This window comes from Mytilus trossulus, chromosome 10 (genome assembly GCF_036588685.1).
Source record: "Mytilus trossulus isolate FHL-02 chromosome 10, PNRI_Mtr1.1.1.hap1, whole genome shotgun sequence".
Taxonomy (NCBI): Eukaryota; Metazoa; Mollusca; class Bivalvia; order Mytilida; family Mytilidae; genus Mytilus; species Mytilus trossulus.
In genome coordinates, this window is record NC_086382.1 from 70224368 (window position 1) to 70240538 (window position 16171).

The 16171-nt window shown below is 34.6% G+C and overlaps 2 protein-coding genes across 5 annotated transcripts; one reads left to right on the forward strand and one right to left on the reverse strand.

Moving 5' to 3' along the window:
- The first annotated feature begins 261 nt into the window (after positions 1 to 261).
- Positions 262 to 16171, forward strand: LOC134686585 (toll-like receptor 6). 4 transcript variants are annotated; one of them, XM_063546255.1, is made up of 4 exons: positions 262 to 376; positions 11491 to 11963; positions 12700 to 12747; positions 15790 to 16170. In XM_063546255.1, the coding sequence occupies exons 1-4, from the start codon at positions 366 to 368 to the stop codon at positions 15933 to 15935; spliced, it is 678 nt and encodes a 225-aa protein (XP_063402325.1). In that variant the 5' UTR covers positions 262 to 365; the 3' UTR covers positions 15936 to 16170. The 4 variants fall into 4 exon arrangements, with proteins under 4 accessions (XP_063402325.1, XP_063402327.1, XP_063402328.1 ...); XM_063546257.1 differs by lacking the exon at positions 262 to 376 and adding an exon at positions 383 to 420 and having other exon boundaries at positions 15790 to 16171; XM_063546258.1 differs by lacking the exon at positions 262 to 376 and adding an exon at positions 383 to 413 and having other exon boundaries at positions 15790 to 16171.
- Positions 5445 to 7264, reverse strand: LOC134686584 (uncharacterized). Its single transcript, XM_063546254.1, has 2 exons — positions 5762 to 7264; positions 5445 to 5549 (listed from the first exon to the last, which is right to left on the reverse strand). The coding sequence occupies exon 1, from the start codon at positions 7236 to 7238 to the stop codon at positions 6177 to 6179; it is 1062 nt and encodes a 353-aa protein (XP_063402324.1). The 5' UTR covers positions 7239 to 7264; the 3' UTR covers positions 5445 to 5549; positions 5762 to 6176.

The following is a 16171-nucleotide window of genomic DNA, read 5'->3' on the forward strand; positions in this document are numbered from 1 at the left end:
ACACAATTTTAAAACATGTTCATAGAAAATGGAATTCATTACAAAGGAATATATATATACCCGTAATAAAAAATATTGGATTTGTCAAGGATCGGACTTCTTTTAATATTTCATCTGTTTTTGTCCATTTTAATTCCTTGTTATCTGTTATAAGCCAAATCAATTTGCTGTTTTGCTGTTATTGGGACCCCCCTTGTCCCCCTCTATAAACATATAATTATGTTGTTTCTAGTTATGACAGTTTTCAATTCATACATTCATCTCATCAGACAGAGCATTGAATTTCCTGTGTAGACAACAAGACTTTTGATTTTCTGAAATCTGTTCAGTTAAAGATTTAGGTCAACGGAAACCAGAGCTTCAACATGTTCACAAAGTAAGTTATACACTTAATATACATCGTACAAACACAGGTAATAGGCAAGTACACAGAAATGCTTTATTCCATTCTCAATTTTATTTATGATAATTTTGTACATCAATATTAATTTTTATGATAACTGCATGTTAAAATATTTGTTTAAGATTGGTTACATTATTGATATTTAGTTTTTCAATTGCTTTTATATCAATATACATGTATGATCTATACAGAATGTTTACACGATAAGGTACTATAGGTACCAGTCTTGTATTACAACTCCAGTTTCTCCGTGCATGTCAAAACATGTAGGAAAACAAAATAGTGCACTTTTTTCTGATTTTTTTTCTGAACTCAATTTATTCTGTTTGATTATAAGTTTATGCTGAATTGAAACATATATATAGATTTTAAAAAAATCTTGCATATTTCGGGGGATATCAATCCTGAAAAGTGGAAGGATATCATGTTTACTGGAACATGTGGAAGTGGTGCGGCCTAGTAAAAACAGCAAACAGAAAGTAGAAGAAAAAATGTTTTGAGTTCAGGATTACGTAACTTGTTATTCTTCGTGGCATGACCCACTTTTTGTCGATTAAATCACAATTTCACATTAGTACATACATGAATTGAATATGATTTTTTTTTTCTATGTAGCATTTTTATTTTTTTATTTTCAAAGATCAGCTGTTTTGCATGTAAGCCTATGGAGCAGTCAATTACAAGACTGCAACCTGCATATACCCTACAATATCAATTTTCTGAAATAAAAGGTGTGTACAAACTGGTTATTTTTGGAGAAAAGCTGCCGCAAGTTAATTGGAGCTACCATTTTTGATTTGGATTTTATATTGGGAGGCGGGGGGGGGGGGCGGGGCTGCATCTGTCCTGCATTTTTTATTACTTGAAATCTTTGACTCTGTCCTGTCTTTTAATTTTGTTTACTCTATTCGGTTCTGCCTTATACATGTTATAATGTATATATACAAAGTTTAGTTGCACTTGTCAAGAAATAAATGACCATGTATAAAATTTTATAGACAATGTACAAATTTAGTCAGATGGGTTTATGATGTAAGTAAACACTGCATTCAGATAACTGAATGACCATGTAACGTAAACCCCATTACACATTTTACTTTTAAGTGTATTGGGGAAGTTAAGAGTTTAAATATTAAGAGTAATTCAACGGTCACTTCAAAGATGCAAAAGTTTAATTATTACTTTATTCGATTAATCGGATATTTTCTACGGGTACTATATAAACAAGGTTGTTCAGTTGGTGTACTATCTGTGTATTCCTACTGAACAGAACTTTGTGTTGTTATTAAAAGGCTGGTTAAAAAATTTGTAACAACTTAGGCCGTGTTCACATTGACCTAAACTCACACATAAACTAAACATAATTGCGTTCCCATTGATAAAACTCAATGTTTACATGCAGTTTAGCACATACTTACAACTTTTCGTCCAATCAAATTGCTTGAATTTGTCTTCTAACTTTCGTAGTACATACTTGTTCGTGTACTAAGTAACTACGCATGAATGACCACAAGGGTTAGATTTCATTGTATCGTAATCAAGATATTGAAATACAAATTGCTACTGGCTATTTTGGAAAAAATGTTGTGTTCCAAATTAAACTAAATAGTTTGTAATTATTTTTCAAATTAATTTTTAAACATCCCACTATTTAATCTTTGGATCAAGAAATGTTTTTGACAATTAAAAGTTTCTTTCAATTAAATAAAAAGTAACACATATACATTGTAGTTCATTATAACTTGATTAGAGTACAATGCCATCTAAAATTGTAATCATTTATATTATCTTCCATGTAATTACTTTGTACACAAAAATAGAGTGAACCATGAAACCTTGTTAAGGGAAATACAAGCAATTTGATATATTTCATGAATAGATTGGTTATTGGTTACTTAATGTCCAGTGACAGATATTTCATGCATGAGAACTATTCACTAGACTACCTATGGTAACATACCAGGGGCAGATCCATCCATTTTTAAGGGGTTCCAATCCAAAATAAAGGGGGAGGAGTTCAACTGTATGTTCTTATTCAAAGCATAGTAAAACACAGCTTTTTACAAATATACCAATAAACATACTTACACCATCAACTACATTCTTTTCATTCTGAAGTCAATATCTTACAATGATAATAGTGAGTAGATTTACAAAACTATGTAAATGAGCTACAGCTAGTCAGCCAAAACATATCAATTGAATAATTACAGGATTTCTCAAGTTGTAAATATGTGCTAAATTGGATAGTGTATAGAAAGGTAAATACTATGAAAATAAGAGCTTGGGGCAAAGCCCTGCGCTCTTATTTTCATAGTATATACCTTTCTATACACTAATCGACACTTAAATCATGTTTTGTCTACATGCAGTCGATAGTCGATGGAGCCCTTGTGTAGGTTAAGTGTACACAAAACTAGGCATTCAGAACTTTAATTTTCCCATGTATATTTAAAAAAGAAACATTTTTTTTTCTATAAAATTGATACTTACAACACTTATTAATAAAGTTCTTTACCGAAATATTTGTCTAAACTTGATATATTTATTTGTTATAAAAACATTTTACGTAGCCTTATTAACCCCTCACCAAGACTCACCCATCATCATTGCCGAACACATAACCATTCGAAAATGTCTTCCCAAATCGATTAGACGTACACACTGACAGAAATATTTGCCACTGGTCTGTATATTCAAACAACGATTCACTTATAAATGCATTACTGAAAAAGGGTGAGGTTAATTGTTTGTTTGTATAGTACCTGAAACCCGTTAAAATACAATAAGAAATAGATTTTTAAAAAAAACATTACCCCTCCCTTTGCCAAATACTCATTGGAGAAAAAATAGCATTTGAAACAAACAGAAGAGATAGAAATGTAATGATCCTTAACATCGCAATTCTCTCTCTTCATTTGTAAGCACGCTGATGGCGATCCTACGTTTTAATGCGTAATCAAGACATCGTTAAACTACTGCAAATCATCCAAAATGACTTCTTAAAGAAGCAACCACTTTACTTCCCCCACAAAAGGGGAGGGGGTTCTGACTCAGATATTTTTCTCGTGCGAAAGTTTTTAATTAGTTCTTTTTCGATGGTACCAATTCACTATTTAACACTATAATGTATGGAGAAACTTTGGATTCAGAATATTTGTTCATTTTAAAATCATCTGAATGGCCCGATTTTTTTTTAAAATCAAATTGTGGAAAAATCCCCCCCACCTTTTTAAAAGTCAACAGTTCGTTTCCTCACTGCTAGAAAAGTTGTTCGAAAATTTGAATTCGGTTCTACGTAATGAACATTTAAATGACACTAGAACACACCCGTGATATCGCTGGTCCGTGACTGAATTAAAGTATATAACTATGCGCAAGCCTTATTTGTGTATAAGTTTTGTCATCTGATAAAGTCATGCCGATTATAAGATACACAGTTTTTCTCTGCTTTTAAATCTTTCTGTTTGAAGCCGTCGAACTGGAACTTATCAATTATTGGTAATATTAATTATTTGGAAAACAGAAGGTCCTGGAAAGGAGTATTTTTTAATCCACAGCATTGCCCTATATTAATTATGAATACAGTTGAATTCTTTGATTCGCTGTTTTACGTCATGCCCACTAACAAATTGAAAACTGTACCTATACGCCTTATTTTTAGTCCAGATTTTTAGTATTCGTATTGTTATCTTAGAAAGTCTGCAATAGGTTACAATTTGACAATTTAGTAGTGTCAACCCTGTGATTATGACCCGTGTATATAGCATATTAATCCTGAATACAGCGTTTGGTGGTGCGCCGGTCAGATGCGGAACGTACAGATAAGGTAATAGGTAACAGGTGAATATACTATTGGTATCGGTATCGGACTCGACCCGGAACTTCTTAATTATTGGCAATATTAATTACGTGGAAAACAAAAGGGCCTGAAGTGGTGTAATTTTTAATCTACACCTTTGTACTATATTAGTTATATATAAAGTTGAATTATGTGATTCGTCGTTTTTACGTGATGACGGCTGACAAATTGGACATCGTAATTTTAGTATTATAGATATAGATAGTTTACAAGTGTGAACAAATTTTATGTACAGGTAACTAAACAAGGTGCAGTTATGTGAACAAATTTAATGTGAAACTAGTGTACTGTTACATTAAACCAAATAACCAAATGTAAACGTGTTTACTGTACACGGCGTTTGATGAGAAACACGGCCTTAGTCACAACTTTCAATAGAGTATTTTAATTAAAAATTGATACGATAAACCAGTCATCCAACCAAGATGGTTGTCGCTGCTAAAAAACGAAACATGGGGGGGGGGGGGGGGGGTGTACTTAAGAGCGGGAAAATTGTAAAATTGTAATAAAAAAGCGATTTCAAATGTTCACAACTTGAAAACTAATGTAAATAAGGATAAGGGTCTTTAGAAACTATTGCAAGACTACAATGGGATAACCTGTTACTGGACCATTTTAAACCAAACCGTTGCATAATTCATTATGTGGGTATCTACATGTAATACTATTTATTATGATTTTAACCTTATTTTACATGATTTTCAAAACCTCAGTAGATACAGGTGAGCGACACAGGTTCTTGAAAGCCTCTAGTTGTATGTTGAATTACAGTTAGAATTCATGTTTGATTAAAAAATCGAGCGAGGCTTCGAGGATTGTCAAAGAGCTAGTGTCAAAGTTCATGTTACAATTCGAGATGTATTGTTAGAAAAGCTTCAAGTAAAATTAGACTCGACTCAGAGTCAAAATTGGGGTTACTTTAAGTATTTTAGTTTTAGTTCCGAGTTGTGCAAAGGTAGTTTGTATAGAAAAACAATTTAAATGCAAGCTTCAGGGGCGGATCAAGGATTTTTAGAATATATTTTTTGGCAGAGCGATATCAAATCGGTCTACATTAAGGTTTAAAGAGTCCAAAATTACACTTTGTTTTATTTCATCAAAAACTGAATTCTTGGGGTTCTTAATTCGCTATACTGAATCTAACTGTGATTTTGAAAATTGGATATTGGACCATAATAAGTGTAATGGCCTGACCATTAAGTTTAACCGACGATTGGGCTCAAGCAACAAGACTATCAGGTGCTGATAATTTATTCTCAAACCAATCTAACAAATGGTAAAAAGCTGAAAAACAAATAAAATACAATTTTACAATGTGTTGAATTAATGTTTCTAGTGCATGAAATGTCCAAAATAATTGATAGCACAGTCCGTTGAATCCGAGAAAATGTTGTACTTTCAAGAACGGTTACATATCCAGTATTTCACGGAGAAAAGGTTCAATTATACGGAAGGCAATTTGAAGGCTTTAATTACAATGTTTATAATAAACTCACTCTGTGGTTAGCCACGAATTGTGTCCAAGATGACGTCTCAACGAAATGTTCCTGGTGATCGTAATGACCTTGCAGTTTTCCTGTAACGGATACGTGAGAGTGAGGGAAAGGTAGCGACGGTACGATGTTTTAACGTTAAAGATGAATAATCCTCCTAGACTGGAACACATAAACAGATTAAGAATATAATCAAACGAACTATACAAATTACGGAACGGTGTAACAGAATACTCCCCGTCTGATGTCTATCTGATATCACTATTCTATAAACTATTTGCGAATGAGAATAAGATCTAGATAAATGAATAAATCCCAATATAAATTGAATATATACAGATGAAATAACCACTATAGGTCGTGTGAGAAATATCACGTCTCAACTTACGTCATTTCACTATAAAGTTTCCAGAATAGACTAATTCCACGGAAAACTGGGTTCGGCGCAGTTTCTTGTTCTTTGAAGAAGGATCTCTCTAATGCGGTTGCTGTGATTCGCAAAATGTTCCATAGTTGCTGTTGAGATAGTAGGAACTGTTTTTTCCAACGTTGTTAGACGGCGACGACGGTTGAAGGGGGTCCTCCGATGGGTATGACGAGAGCTAATACTTGATCCTATTCCAGTTTGGCGAAATGTCACATCTCTTTGAGTATCCGACGAAATTAAGCGTTTCGTCCTAACGTTCCATCTTGCTGATCCAGTTGTTCTATCTATGAAGTGGGGTCCTCTATGTTTGATTGTGTTGTAGTAATGTCCAAGAAAAGGTGTTACTTTCTGATGATGTCCAGATAAGACTACTGGTTCCTTTTCACTAAAATTCAAGTCAGATTTGGCAATTCTGCTTCCTCCTCGGAGTAGAGGTTGCTTGCTCAAAGGCATATTGATATTGGCAATAGGTCCTTCTATCGGAATATATTTGTGAATGCTACTGATTTCCTCACCATGAACTTCAGGTCCTGTTGATTTCGGAATGAAGTTTTCTTTATTTATAGATTTTTCTATCGAGGTCAAAGATTTTGCTTTTAGTGACACGAGTGCTGTCCCTTTAGAGGAATTTGTGCGTTTACCAGGCTTGGAACTAGGTTCTGTACATTCAATGAATTGTACGGAATACGACTTCGCAAGCTTGGCATTCGAATGAACGTATTGGTCGTTAGCCTGAACAACAATTGGATTATTGTCCTTGATGATGGCTATTTCCGGTCTTGAGGCAAGACGTTGTTTTGATTCCGTAATTGAAACGTTGGTTATCTTTGTGTTGACTTTAATAGGAACAGTTTGCTTGTCAATGTATGTATTTCCAATTATGACCCAACCAAGTCTCAACTTTTGGGCAAATGGAGTTCGGGATGGTCCTAGGCGTTGTTCAAGGACGTGGTGTGCCTCTATAAGGTCCCTTCCAATTAGGAGTAGAATTTGACAACGTTCCTCTATTGGTAGAATGCTTCCTCCGAGTTCTTTCAGATGAGGATGATGCATTGCAACTTCAGGAGTAGGAATTTCGTCTCGATTATTGGGAATATTATTACATTCAATTAATGTAGGCAAATCAAACTGTACGTCACTATGTACAGATTTTATGACGAAATCTTTTCCTCTTTTCCCGGAGGTAGCTATTCTGCCGGAGCATGTCGTAAGAGAGTAGTTTTCAGGTTTTTCCCGAACGTTGAACAGACTGAAGAATTCAGGCGAGGCAAGAGACCGGTTGCTTTGGTCGTCAATAATGGCGTACATTCTGATAATTTTGTCTGTCTTGTTCTTGTGGTACACGTCCACAGGTAATATCTTGGCATAAGATTTCTCGCTCTTATGATCTTTGTAGATCTCTGTGCAGATCGAACTCACAGAGGTTAACTTTGTTTCAGCGGACTCTGTCTGCTCCCCGCCGTAGGCTGGTCTGGGTGAGCTAAACTAGGAACCTTCAGATTGTTGTGGTCTAGTGATGTGAAGTGCTGTGGTATGTCGTTCACTTCCACATTCGTTACAACTGATACTTGCGTTGCAGTTCCGACTTCTGTGTGTGGTTGACTCACAACACTTGTAGCACACATTGTTTTGTCTTAACAGTTCCTTGCGTTCCTCGATCGGTTTGGCTCGGAATGCTCGGCATTCATTCAAGGTATGCATTGTCTTGTGTAGGATACACAGATCTTGTTGTTTACTGCTGTCTTCAGTTTGCTGTTCAACAGCTGTCTTATGAACGTTGACTTTAGAGTACGTCTGAGATGTGAACCTTGGCATAGATTCTTTTGTATTTGGTGTTACTTTTGAGCCAAAGATGAACCCAGGATCGTTCTTAATTTTGCTAATTTCCCTGATGAAGGCAGAGAATTCTGTGAAAGGTGGAAAGGCAACTTCATATTTAGACTTGTATCTTGAAGCCCTTGTAATCCACTTTTCTTGGAGTCCGTATGGCAGTTTTTCTACAATAGGATTTATTCCGGACGAAGAGTCGAAATAAGCAAGCAAACATCCCAGCTTGGGGTTTTCCTTGTGATATTCGATTTCTGAAAGAATATCAGACAAGTCATTAAGACGTGCGTTATCTTTGTTCGTCAAGGTAGGGAAGTTGACGAGTTTACTCATGAGAGAGGCTTCCAACATTTCTGGAGCACCATACCGCTCGTCAAGCCTCTGCCATAATCTCTGTATTCCTATGGTAGGATTATTAGCGTTCGACGCTCTTATGCTAATGGCGTGTTTAGCAGACTCTGGACCGAGCCACTTGATCAGTAAATCGATCTGTTCTGAGTCAGAGACTTGTAACTCATCAGTCACGTTTTTGAAGCTAGCTTTCCAAGTATGTAAGGATTCTGCCAGATCGTTAAAGCTTGTTAATCGGGAGAATAGCAAGTCCTTGCGTAAGAGGAATCTAGTTATCTCTGATGTAAGGTTGATTTGTTGTTGGTGTGCAACAGGGATATCTTCTAATAGGTCTTGTTTTGTGTGTGAAACATGGATCTCTTCTATAACATCTTGTTTTGTGCGTAAGACAGGGATCGCTTCTTTTACACCCTGTTTTTGGTGTTCAATAGGGCTCTCATCTGAAAGGCCTAGTTTTTGTATACCGGTTACTAATCCCAGATCTGGGATAAAGGTAATTTCCGGTGACTTAGTATCGGAAGGTAAGACAGCAGATGTCTGTGACCTTCCTTCACAGCTGTTGATACAGGAAGTTTGTTGACAAAATCTTGCACACGCTGGAGCGGGTCTTCCTTTTCGTCAGGTAGTTCGCTAAAGGCTTGGCTATCATCGTATTCCAGGATACGAGCCTCGGCTTCTGCGGCTGCAGCTTCTCTCTGTGCTTCAAGAAGGTTAAATTTGGCTTTAAGTTGGGCCTTTTCTCGGCTTACTCGTGCGGCTTCTTGTTGCATTTGAGCCTTCCTGCGCATAGCCTCTTGTTCTAACTGAACTGTTCTCTGTGCGGCCTCCTGAGCGACTTCTTGTTCCATTTTTGCCTTTTTGTGTGCTGCTTCCTGTTCCATTTTTGCCTTTTTGTGTGCTGCTTCCTGTTCCATTTCAATTTGTCTGAACAGGGCTTGTTCCTCTAACATTGCTTCCTGTTGTAGGATAATGGCATGTTTCTCTACAAAGGCTATTTTAGACTTGGCAGCCTCTGCCTTGGCACGCTTTCTCCGTGCTAGGCTTGACATGTCTGACACGTTAGAGCTACCACTGCGTGAGGTTTTCTTACCTTTTGAGGTCTTTGTTTTAGTGGATTTGGACTTTGTTAGAGCAAGGCGATGCTCGTGTAGTTTTTCCATGACCAGTTCCACTTTGGACAGACGAAAATCTAAAGAGAGTTTACACGCGTCTATTTCTTTTTGACTCTCCAGTGTTCTGGTCCTTTTCAGAAAGTCAAGGTACTCATCTGTGAGCCTTCGATAGTTATTACAGGCTTTAACTAGTTTGTCCTGAGCTGTAAGGAGTTGCTGGAGCTCGTTAGGAGGCGTTGTTACTTCCAATAACTGGGATTCAATGTCTGTCCAGAGAGCCTCTAGTTCCTGACAGAACTTGTCACGTTTTTCGGTGAAAGCTCCTTGTCCTTTTTCCGTGAGGTCACGAACTCGCCTTGCCTCGGGATTTTCATCTGCCTGGATTGTATTAGATGGATTTTGTAATAGTTCTAAATCTGGAACCTTTCCCTCTGGGGTCTGTATCTCTTCTTGTTGTTCCTTACGACTGGGATCCATGTTGACTCAACGTTGTTAGGTTGCTGTCGAGTATACACAAGACATGTAGTCCACTGTCAGTGTAAAGGTATGTCAGTTGCTACGTTGTCGTCCCTTGTCTGGATATGGAAAGACAGGTTGTCGTCAATTTACTGTACGTCAAGGTATGACGCGTTAATGCAGGGTTCAACAGGTAGGTCGTTCTGTAGCTGTAGAACTAATGTGGAGTGGCGTTATCTGTGAGACACAACAGGCAAGTTGTAGACTTTTTACTGTAATGGCCTGACCATTAAGTTTAACCGACGATTGGGCTCAAGCAACAAGACTATCAGGTGCTGATAATTTATTCTCAAACCAATCTAACAAATGGTAAAAAGCTGAAAAACAAATAAAATACAATTTTACAATGTGTTGAATTAATGTTTCTAGTGCATGAAATGTCCAAAATAATTGATAGCACAGTCCGTTGAATCCGAGAAAATGTTGTACTTTCAAGAACGGTTACATATCCAGTATTTCACGGAGAAAAGGTTCAATTATACGGAAGGCAATTTGAAGGCTTTAATTACAATGTTTATAATAAACTCACTCTGTGGTTAGCCACGAATTGTGTCCAAGATGACGTCTCAACGAAATGTTCCTGGTGATCGTAATGACCTTGCAGTTTTCCTGTAACGGATACGTGAGAGTGAGGGAAAGGTAGCGACGGTACGATGTTTTAACGTTAAAGATGAATAATCCTCCTAGACTGGAACACATAAACAGATTAAGAATATAATCAAACGAACTATACAAATTACGGAACGGTGTAACAGAATAATAAGAATATCTCCAAATTCAAGTGTTTAAGTTCTAAGACTACATTCACTCTTTGTCAGAAACCTATGATGTGTCAAATACTTAATCACAATCCAAATTCAGAGTTGAACCAAGCTTGATTGTTATGTCCCTGCTTGCTACAAATGTTCTGGTTACGACCTCTGCGGTCGTATCATACTGCACTCTGCATAGCATTTTATTCCCTTCGAACTTGAGCTATGTGATTTCCAGATGTGTAACGAAGGATGTCGTTTTTGAGGTCACTGCATACGGAAAAGCTGTTTACGAATACGAGAACGAGAGGACAATGATTTAGTTGTTATCCATTCGTTTGATGTGTTTGAGCTTTTTATTTTGCCATTTGATTAGAGACTTTCTGTTTTGAATTTTTCTCGGAGTTCAGTATTTTTGTGATTTAACTTTTCCTTAGCAGTACAGGTCCAAAGATCGTCTTATAAAAAGGGATTTTCTTCTGAAATTAAGTCTTTGTACACGTGTATTTTTATTCTAAAGTATATTCAACAGGTTCAAGTATATACAATAATTCATCTCTTTCGTTAGAATTGAAGGATCATACGACTTCAACTTAAACTTCATGATTTGCCATGTAAAAAGTATAGTTTGTGTTTGTAGTAAAAGGGTTTCCCATATAAGGTCAACAAAAAAATGTTATGTTCTACCCTTTTATCAGATATTGATGCAGTATAACCAATATATCTCCTCACAATTTTCTAATATAGTTCGAACAAAATGGCTGCAGAACTTCAGGAAAAAGAACAACGCCCAATCGATAGCAGACCACTTCCTGATGGCAAGAAGTTCCACGTGTTTATATCCTACAGTGAAAGTGACAGATCCTGGGTAGAAACAGTAATACAACACTTACAAAATGATTACAATTTTACGTGTTTTGAACATTCAACTGATTTTATACCAGGAAGAAAAATAAGAGAAAACATAGAATATGCAATATTGAATTCTGTGAAAACACTATGTGTTATAACAGAAGACTATAATCAGAGTTTTTGGTGTCAATTTGAAGTAGAGTTTGCTATACTAAAGTTGCTAGCTGAAATGAAAGAAAATGTCATAATCCCAGTTTTAAAGGAGGAATGTGAGATACCTGGCTATCTTAAACCATTTACCTACATAAATGGCACTGGAGATATGAACGTCTGGCTTCCTAAGCTTGCATCGGCCATTGAGTTAGAAGGTATTATATCTTAACTGCAGTACAAAACTGTAGGTAGTACATAATCCTGTTTCTCTTCTCTTTTTTTTACAAAAACATAAACTATTTTAATATCATTAGTTAATAGGAAAACAAAAGAAATATCATGAATACTGATCAAAGAAACACACTATATTTAAATGTTATCATGAATACTGATCAAAGATGCACACAATATAAATGTTAGAATTGCTAGTAGATTTTGCTGTTTTATCTTCTAGATACATTATTTTAAAGGTCTATATTATGAGACAACTACCAACACCAATTCATAAGACAAGTTGTATATATCAACTAAAAAAGAAAAAAAACCAAAACATATCAATACGTCCAGTACGTCAGAAAACGATTCAATTTCCAGGGGAAGGGTGGTGCTACTTCATGGTTCGTTTAAAACGATGTAATGAAATTTCAAGCGCCACGAGTCTTAATTGAACATAGGCCCTGCAGCAGTACAACCATTGACCTTAACAACTATGTACACCACGAACCTTCACATCTCTATTGAGTCCACTGTATCTTGACTCGCAGCTCTCTATGGGTGTTTCGAATAACATTTTAAATCTACCAGTACATATATATATATATATACAGGGTACACTATCTATGATGGAAATTATTGAACGTATATTTTTTATGTGACTAATTTATATATTAATTTTATGAACATATATGTATTTCAGGGGAGCAATATTTTATGAACATATATGTATTTCAGGGGAGCAATATAACCATGAATTAGCATTAAACCGAGTAAAAAATGCAGGTAATATAATTGTAATTGACCAATGAAAATGCAGTTTAATATGCTACCTATATTACTGTCGGTTCGTTCTCATAAGAATGTTCGCTACACTTGTCAGATATTCGGAATCATCTAGATATACCCATGTACTGTCCATAACATTTTTGACCGCTTTTCATATCAAAATTTCATTGCATGTAGTTTTTTGAAAACTTATAAAATGCCTGCTATTTTTTAATAGTTCAGTTTTGAAAGGATTTTTTTTTTTAAAGACAACGAAAGGGACATAGTAATGGTGCCACTAAATCAGCCCCGGTAAAATTTGTTCGAAATTAATTGCCAAACTGATTTTGGAAGCTGCCATTTTTCAATTGTGATAAATTTTGTATGTTTTTCTAATATCAAAACTTTGATACATCATATTTGATTGTAATGTTACTTTTATTTTCCATTACTGACCATGACGCTAATGGTTATCAACAGTTTTTTGTTTGTTTGGCGAAATTGAAAATATGGAGTTGCATATCGGAAAACAAAAATGAACGTAATTATAGTTGTACATTTTTGCAACAGTATTTATAATTGTTTAATGAAGCCACGAAATTTGTTTTTAAAATGTTAAAAATAATAAAACCATCATTCTTTTTTTTTAACAACAAATATATTATTAATTCTAAAGATATCTTGTTACAATTAAACTTCACTGTCCAAGCGCCAGTGGAGTATTCCTGTGAAAAAACTTCAAAGTTGCCAGGAACATACTCAGAATATAATAAACAATATTACATAAACTATTACAATATATTCAACTTATTCTATTAAATCAATTTCTTCAAATTTATGAAAAATACATTTTGAGAAATTATTTTGCTTTCATTCATAACCCTTCTTAATTCCTTAATAAACAATTCATACACATCTATATATTTCAATTTTTGCTCTGAAACATAGTATGACTTGAAAATGCAAAAACCTAAAACTGTCAAAAAATAGTTAAAACCATAATAACCCTTATCTGATACATGTATTTTGTATCCAAATATTAATTGTTTAACTGATATCTTACTTTTAAAATTGAGTTGTACGAGAAGATTGTCCACTTTATCCCAAAATTCTTTAAAAAAAGAACATGTTATAAAGAAATGAAAGTAATCTTCCTCTTCTGTTTGACAAAAATTACATTTACTATTAGTAGAAATTTTCCATTTAAATAGCAATTGCTTTGTGGTAATAATATAATTTAGCAGTTTCCATCTAAACATTTTCATCTTATTCTCTTTTAAAAATTTAAATATGAAATCGTTTACGAATGACATATTTGGCTTGCTATCTAGCTTTAAATTGCTTGTCCAAATATTGATACCAATCGGCTGTGTATTTTTTTGATCTACTTGACTATTATATAACATTTTATTATAGATATCTTGTGCTTGTATTTGTTTATTTCCCCATCTCCAATTATCCTTATTAATACTGATTTTACTCTTTAAAGAGTTTTCTTTAATTAGAATTTGCTGCCATTCCTTTGGGATGGAAGATTTTAATATTGTAAACTCTGCAATCCAATTAGACTTATTGCTTAATTTTTCTAAAATAAAACCCTCTGATAACTTTCCCTCACGATCAAGTATGTCGCTGATATAAATCAAACCACTTGCTACCCAGTTTTGAAAGAACAAACTTTTGTTATAATGTTTCACGTAACTATTTCCCCAAATAATCTGTTTTCTTATAATTGAAAAAATGATCTTTACATTTTGTAAAACCTCCCCCTATTTTCACCCAGCTTGAAATGACTTGTAAATAAAAGTCTGGTATATTTTCAAATTCTTTTAGTGATTTAATATTATCTAAATTCATGTTAAAGACAAGACAATTTTTTCCCAGATTGTTGAAATATTTGGTAGGAATAATCTTCCAGTTCGGCATAGTGGTTGAATTAAATTAGGAAACCCATGAAGCTTTCAGTGATGTAAAATAGCTATCAAAATCAACCATTTTTACCCCCCCCCCCTTTTTTTTATAATCGCCAATAAGTGTATTTCTTTTTACTTTGTCATTTTTTCCATCCCAAATATATTTAAAACAGCAGCTTTCAATCTCTTTTATGTATTTGTTTGGAACAATACACGAAGTAGCTAAAAATGTAAATTTAGGTAAGATCAAAGATTTTATAATTAAAAAATTTCCAATTGTTGTTAATTTTCTTTTTTTCCATGCCTTCAGTAAGGATTTCATTTTATCAATTTTAGGTTCCCAATTTAACTTCTCACATTCGTTTGTGTTGTGACCAAAATAAATCCCTAAGGCTTTAACTGGTTTGTCTGTCCAGCGTATTCCCCCAATTTTATCTTTACTATGTTTAAGCGCCCCTATCCATATTCCTTCTGTTTTACTACGATTTAATCTCAGACCTGAGAAAGAACCAAACGTTTCTATTATATTCATAGCATTTGATATGTCGGTTTTTGAACTACAAAAAAGAGTTGTATCATCCGCCAATTGAGATATTTTTATGTTATGTGTTTTTGTATCAATAGTTACTGTAATTCGAATACCTTTGATGTCGGGGTTTTGTCGTCAAAGCCATAATTTCTACTGACAAAACAAAAAGTAAAGCAGATAAAGTGCATCCTTGACGGATTCCTCTGGAGTTTTCAAAAATCTCAGATACCCATCCATTATTTATTACACATGTTTGTATTCCCTTATTTAAAGTTTCCACCCATGATATAAATGATTCATTAAAACCGAAATGTTTTAAAGCGCTTAACATGAATTCCCATAAAACTATCATGCTTGTGCCTGAAATACTTAACTGAATTATACCAGCTATTGTTTATACTAGTATGACGTCATAGCTTTAAACAAATAAAATTGCAAAGTTGACGAATTTTTTCTTGGCCGTTTTTTTAGTCATTTTGATGTTAATAAGGTATACAAAAGTGAATAAATAACATGAAAACAAAAATCAAATTAAACTTAATGATCTACTAAATATAATGATAATCTCTTTTGAACGTTCTTTATTTCTCATTTGCATATGTATTTCTATACTTACAGTGAACCGAAATCGAAACCTAGACCTCCTTCATGAAGAGACAAGTCATATCAGTTGTAGAGGACCGGTTTTTAGGTGGAAGTATGTGCCAGAATCTCTTAGTATAGCACCAATGAAGGTATATATCTGTAAAACAAAACCTGAATAACCATTCCCGTTCTGTTTTTGAACATATACGTTATAGACTATGATTTGTTCTTGTCATGATCGACGAAATAGATGCAACTAGGGACGCTTACTCTGAGATCACATTTTGTTTTGAGCAGTGATTACTCTGTTTAATCAATGTGTTTTCCTTGCAGTATATTGTGAACTGTTATATGACATTTTCTGTTTGTCGTTTTCCTTTTACCCCTGATGTTTCTGCCCAAGCATTTGACCTGA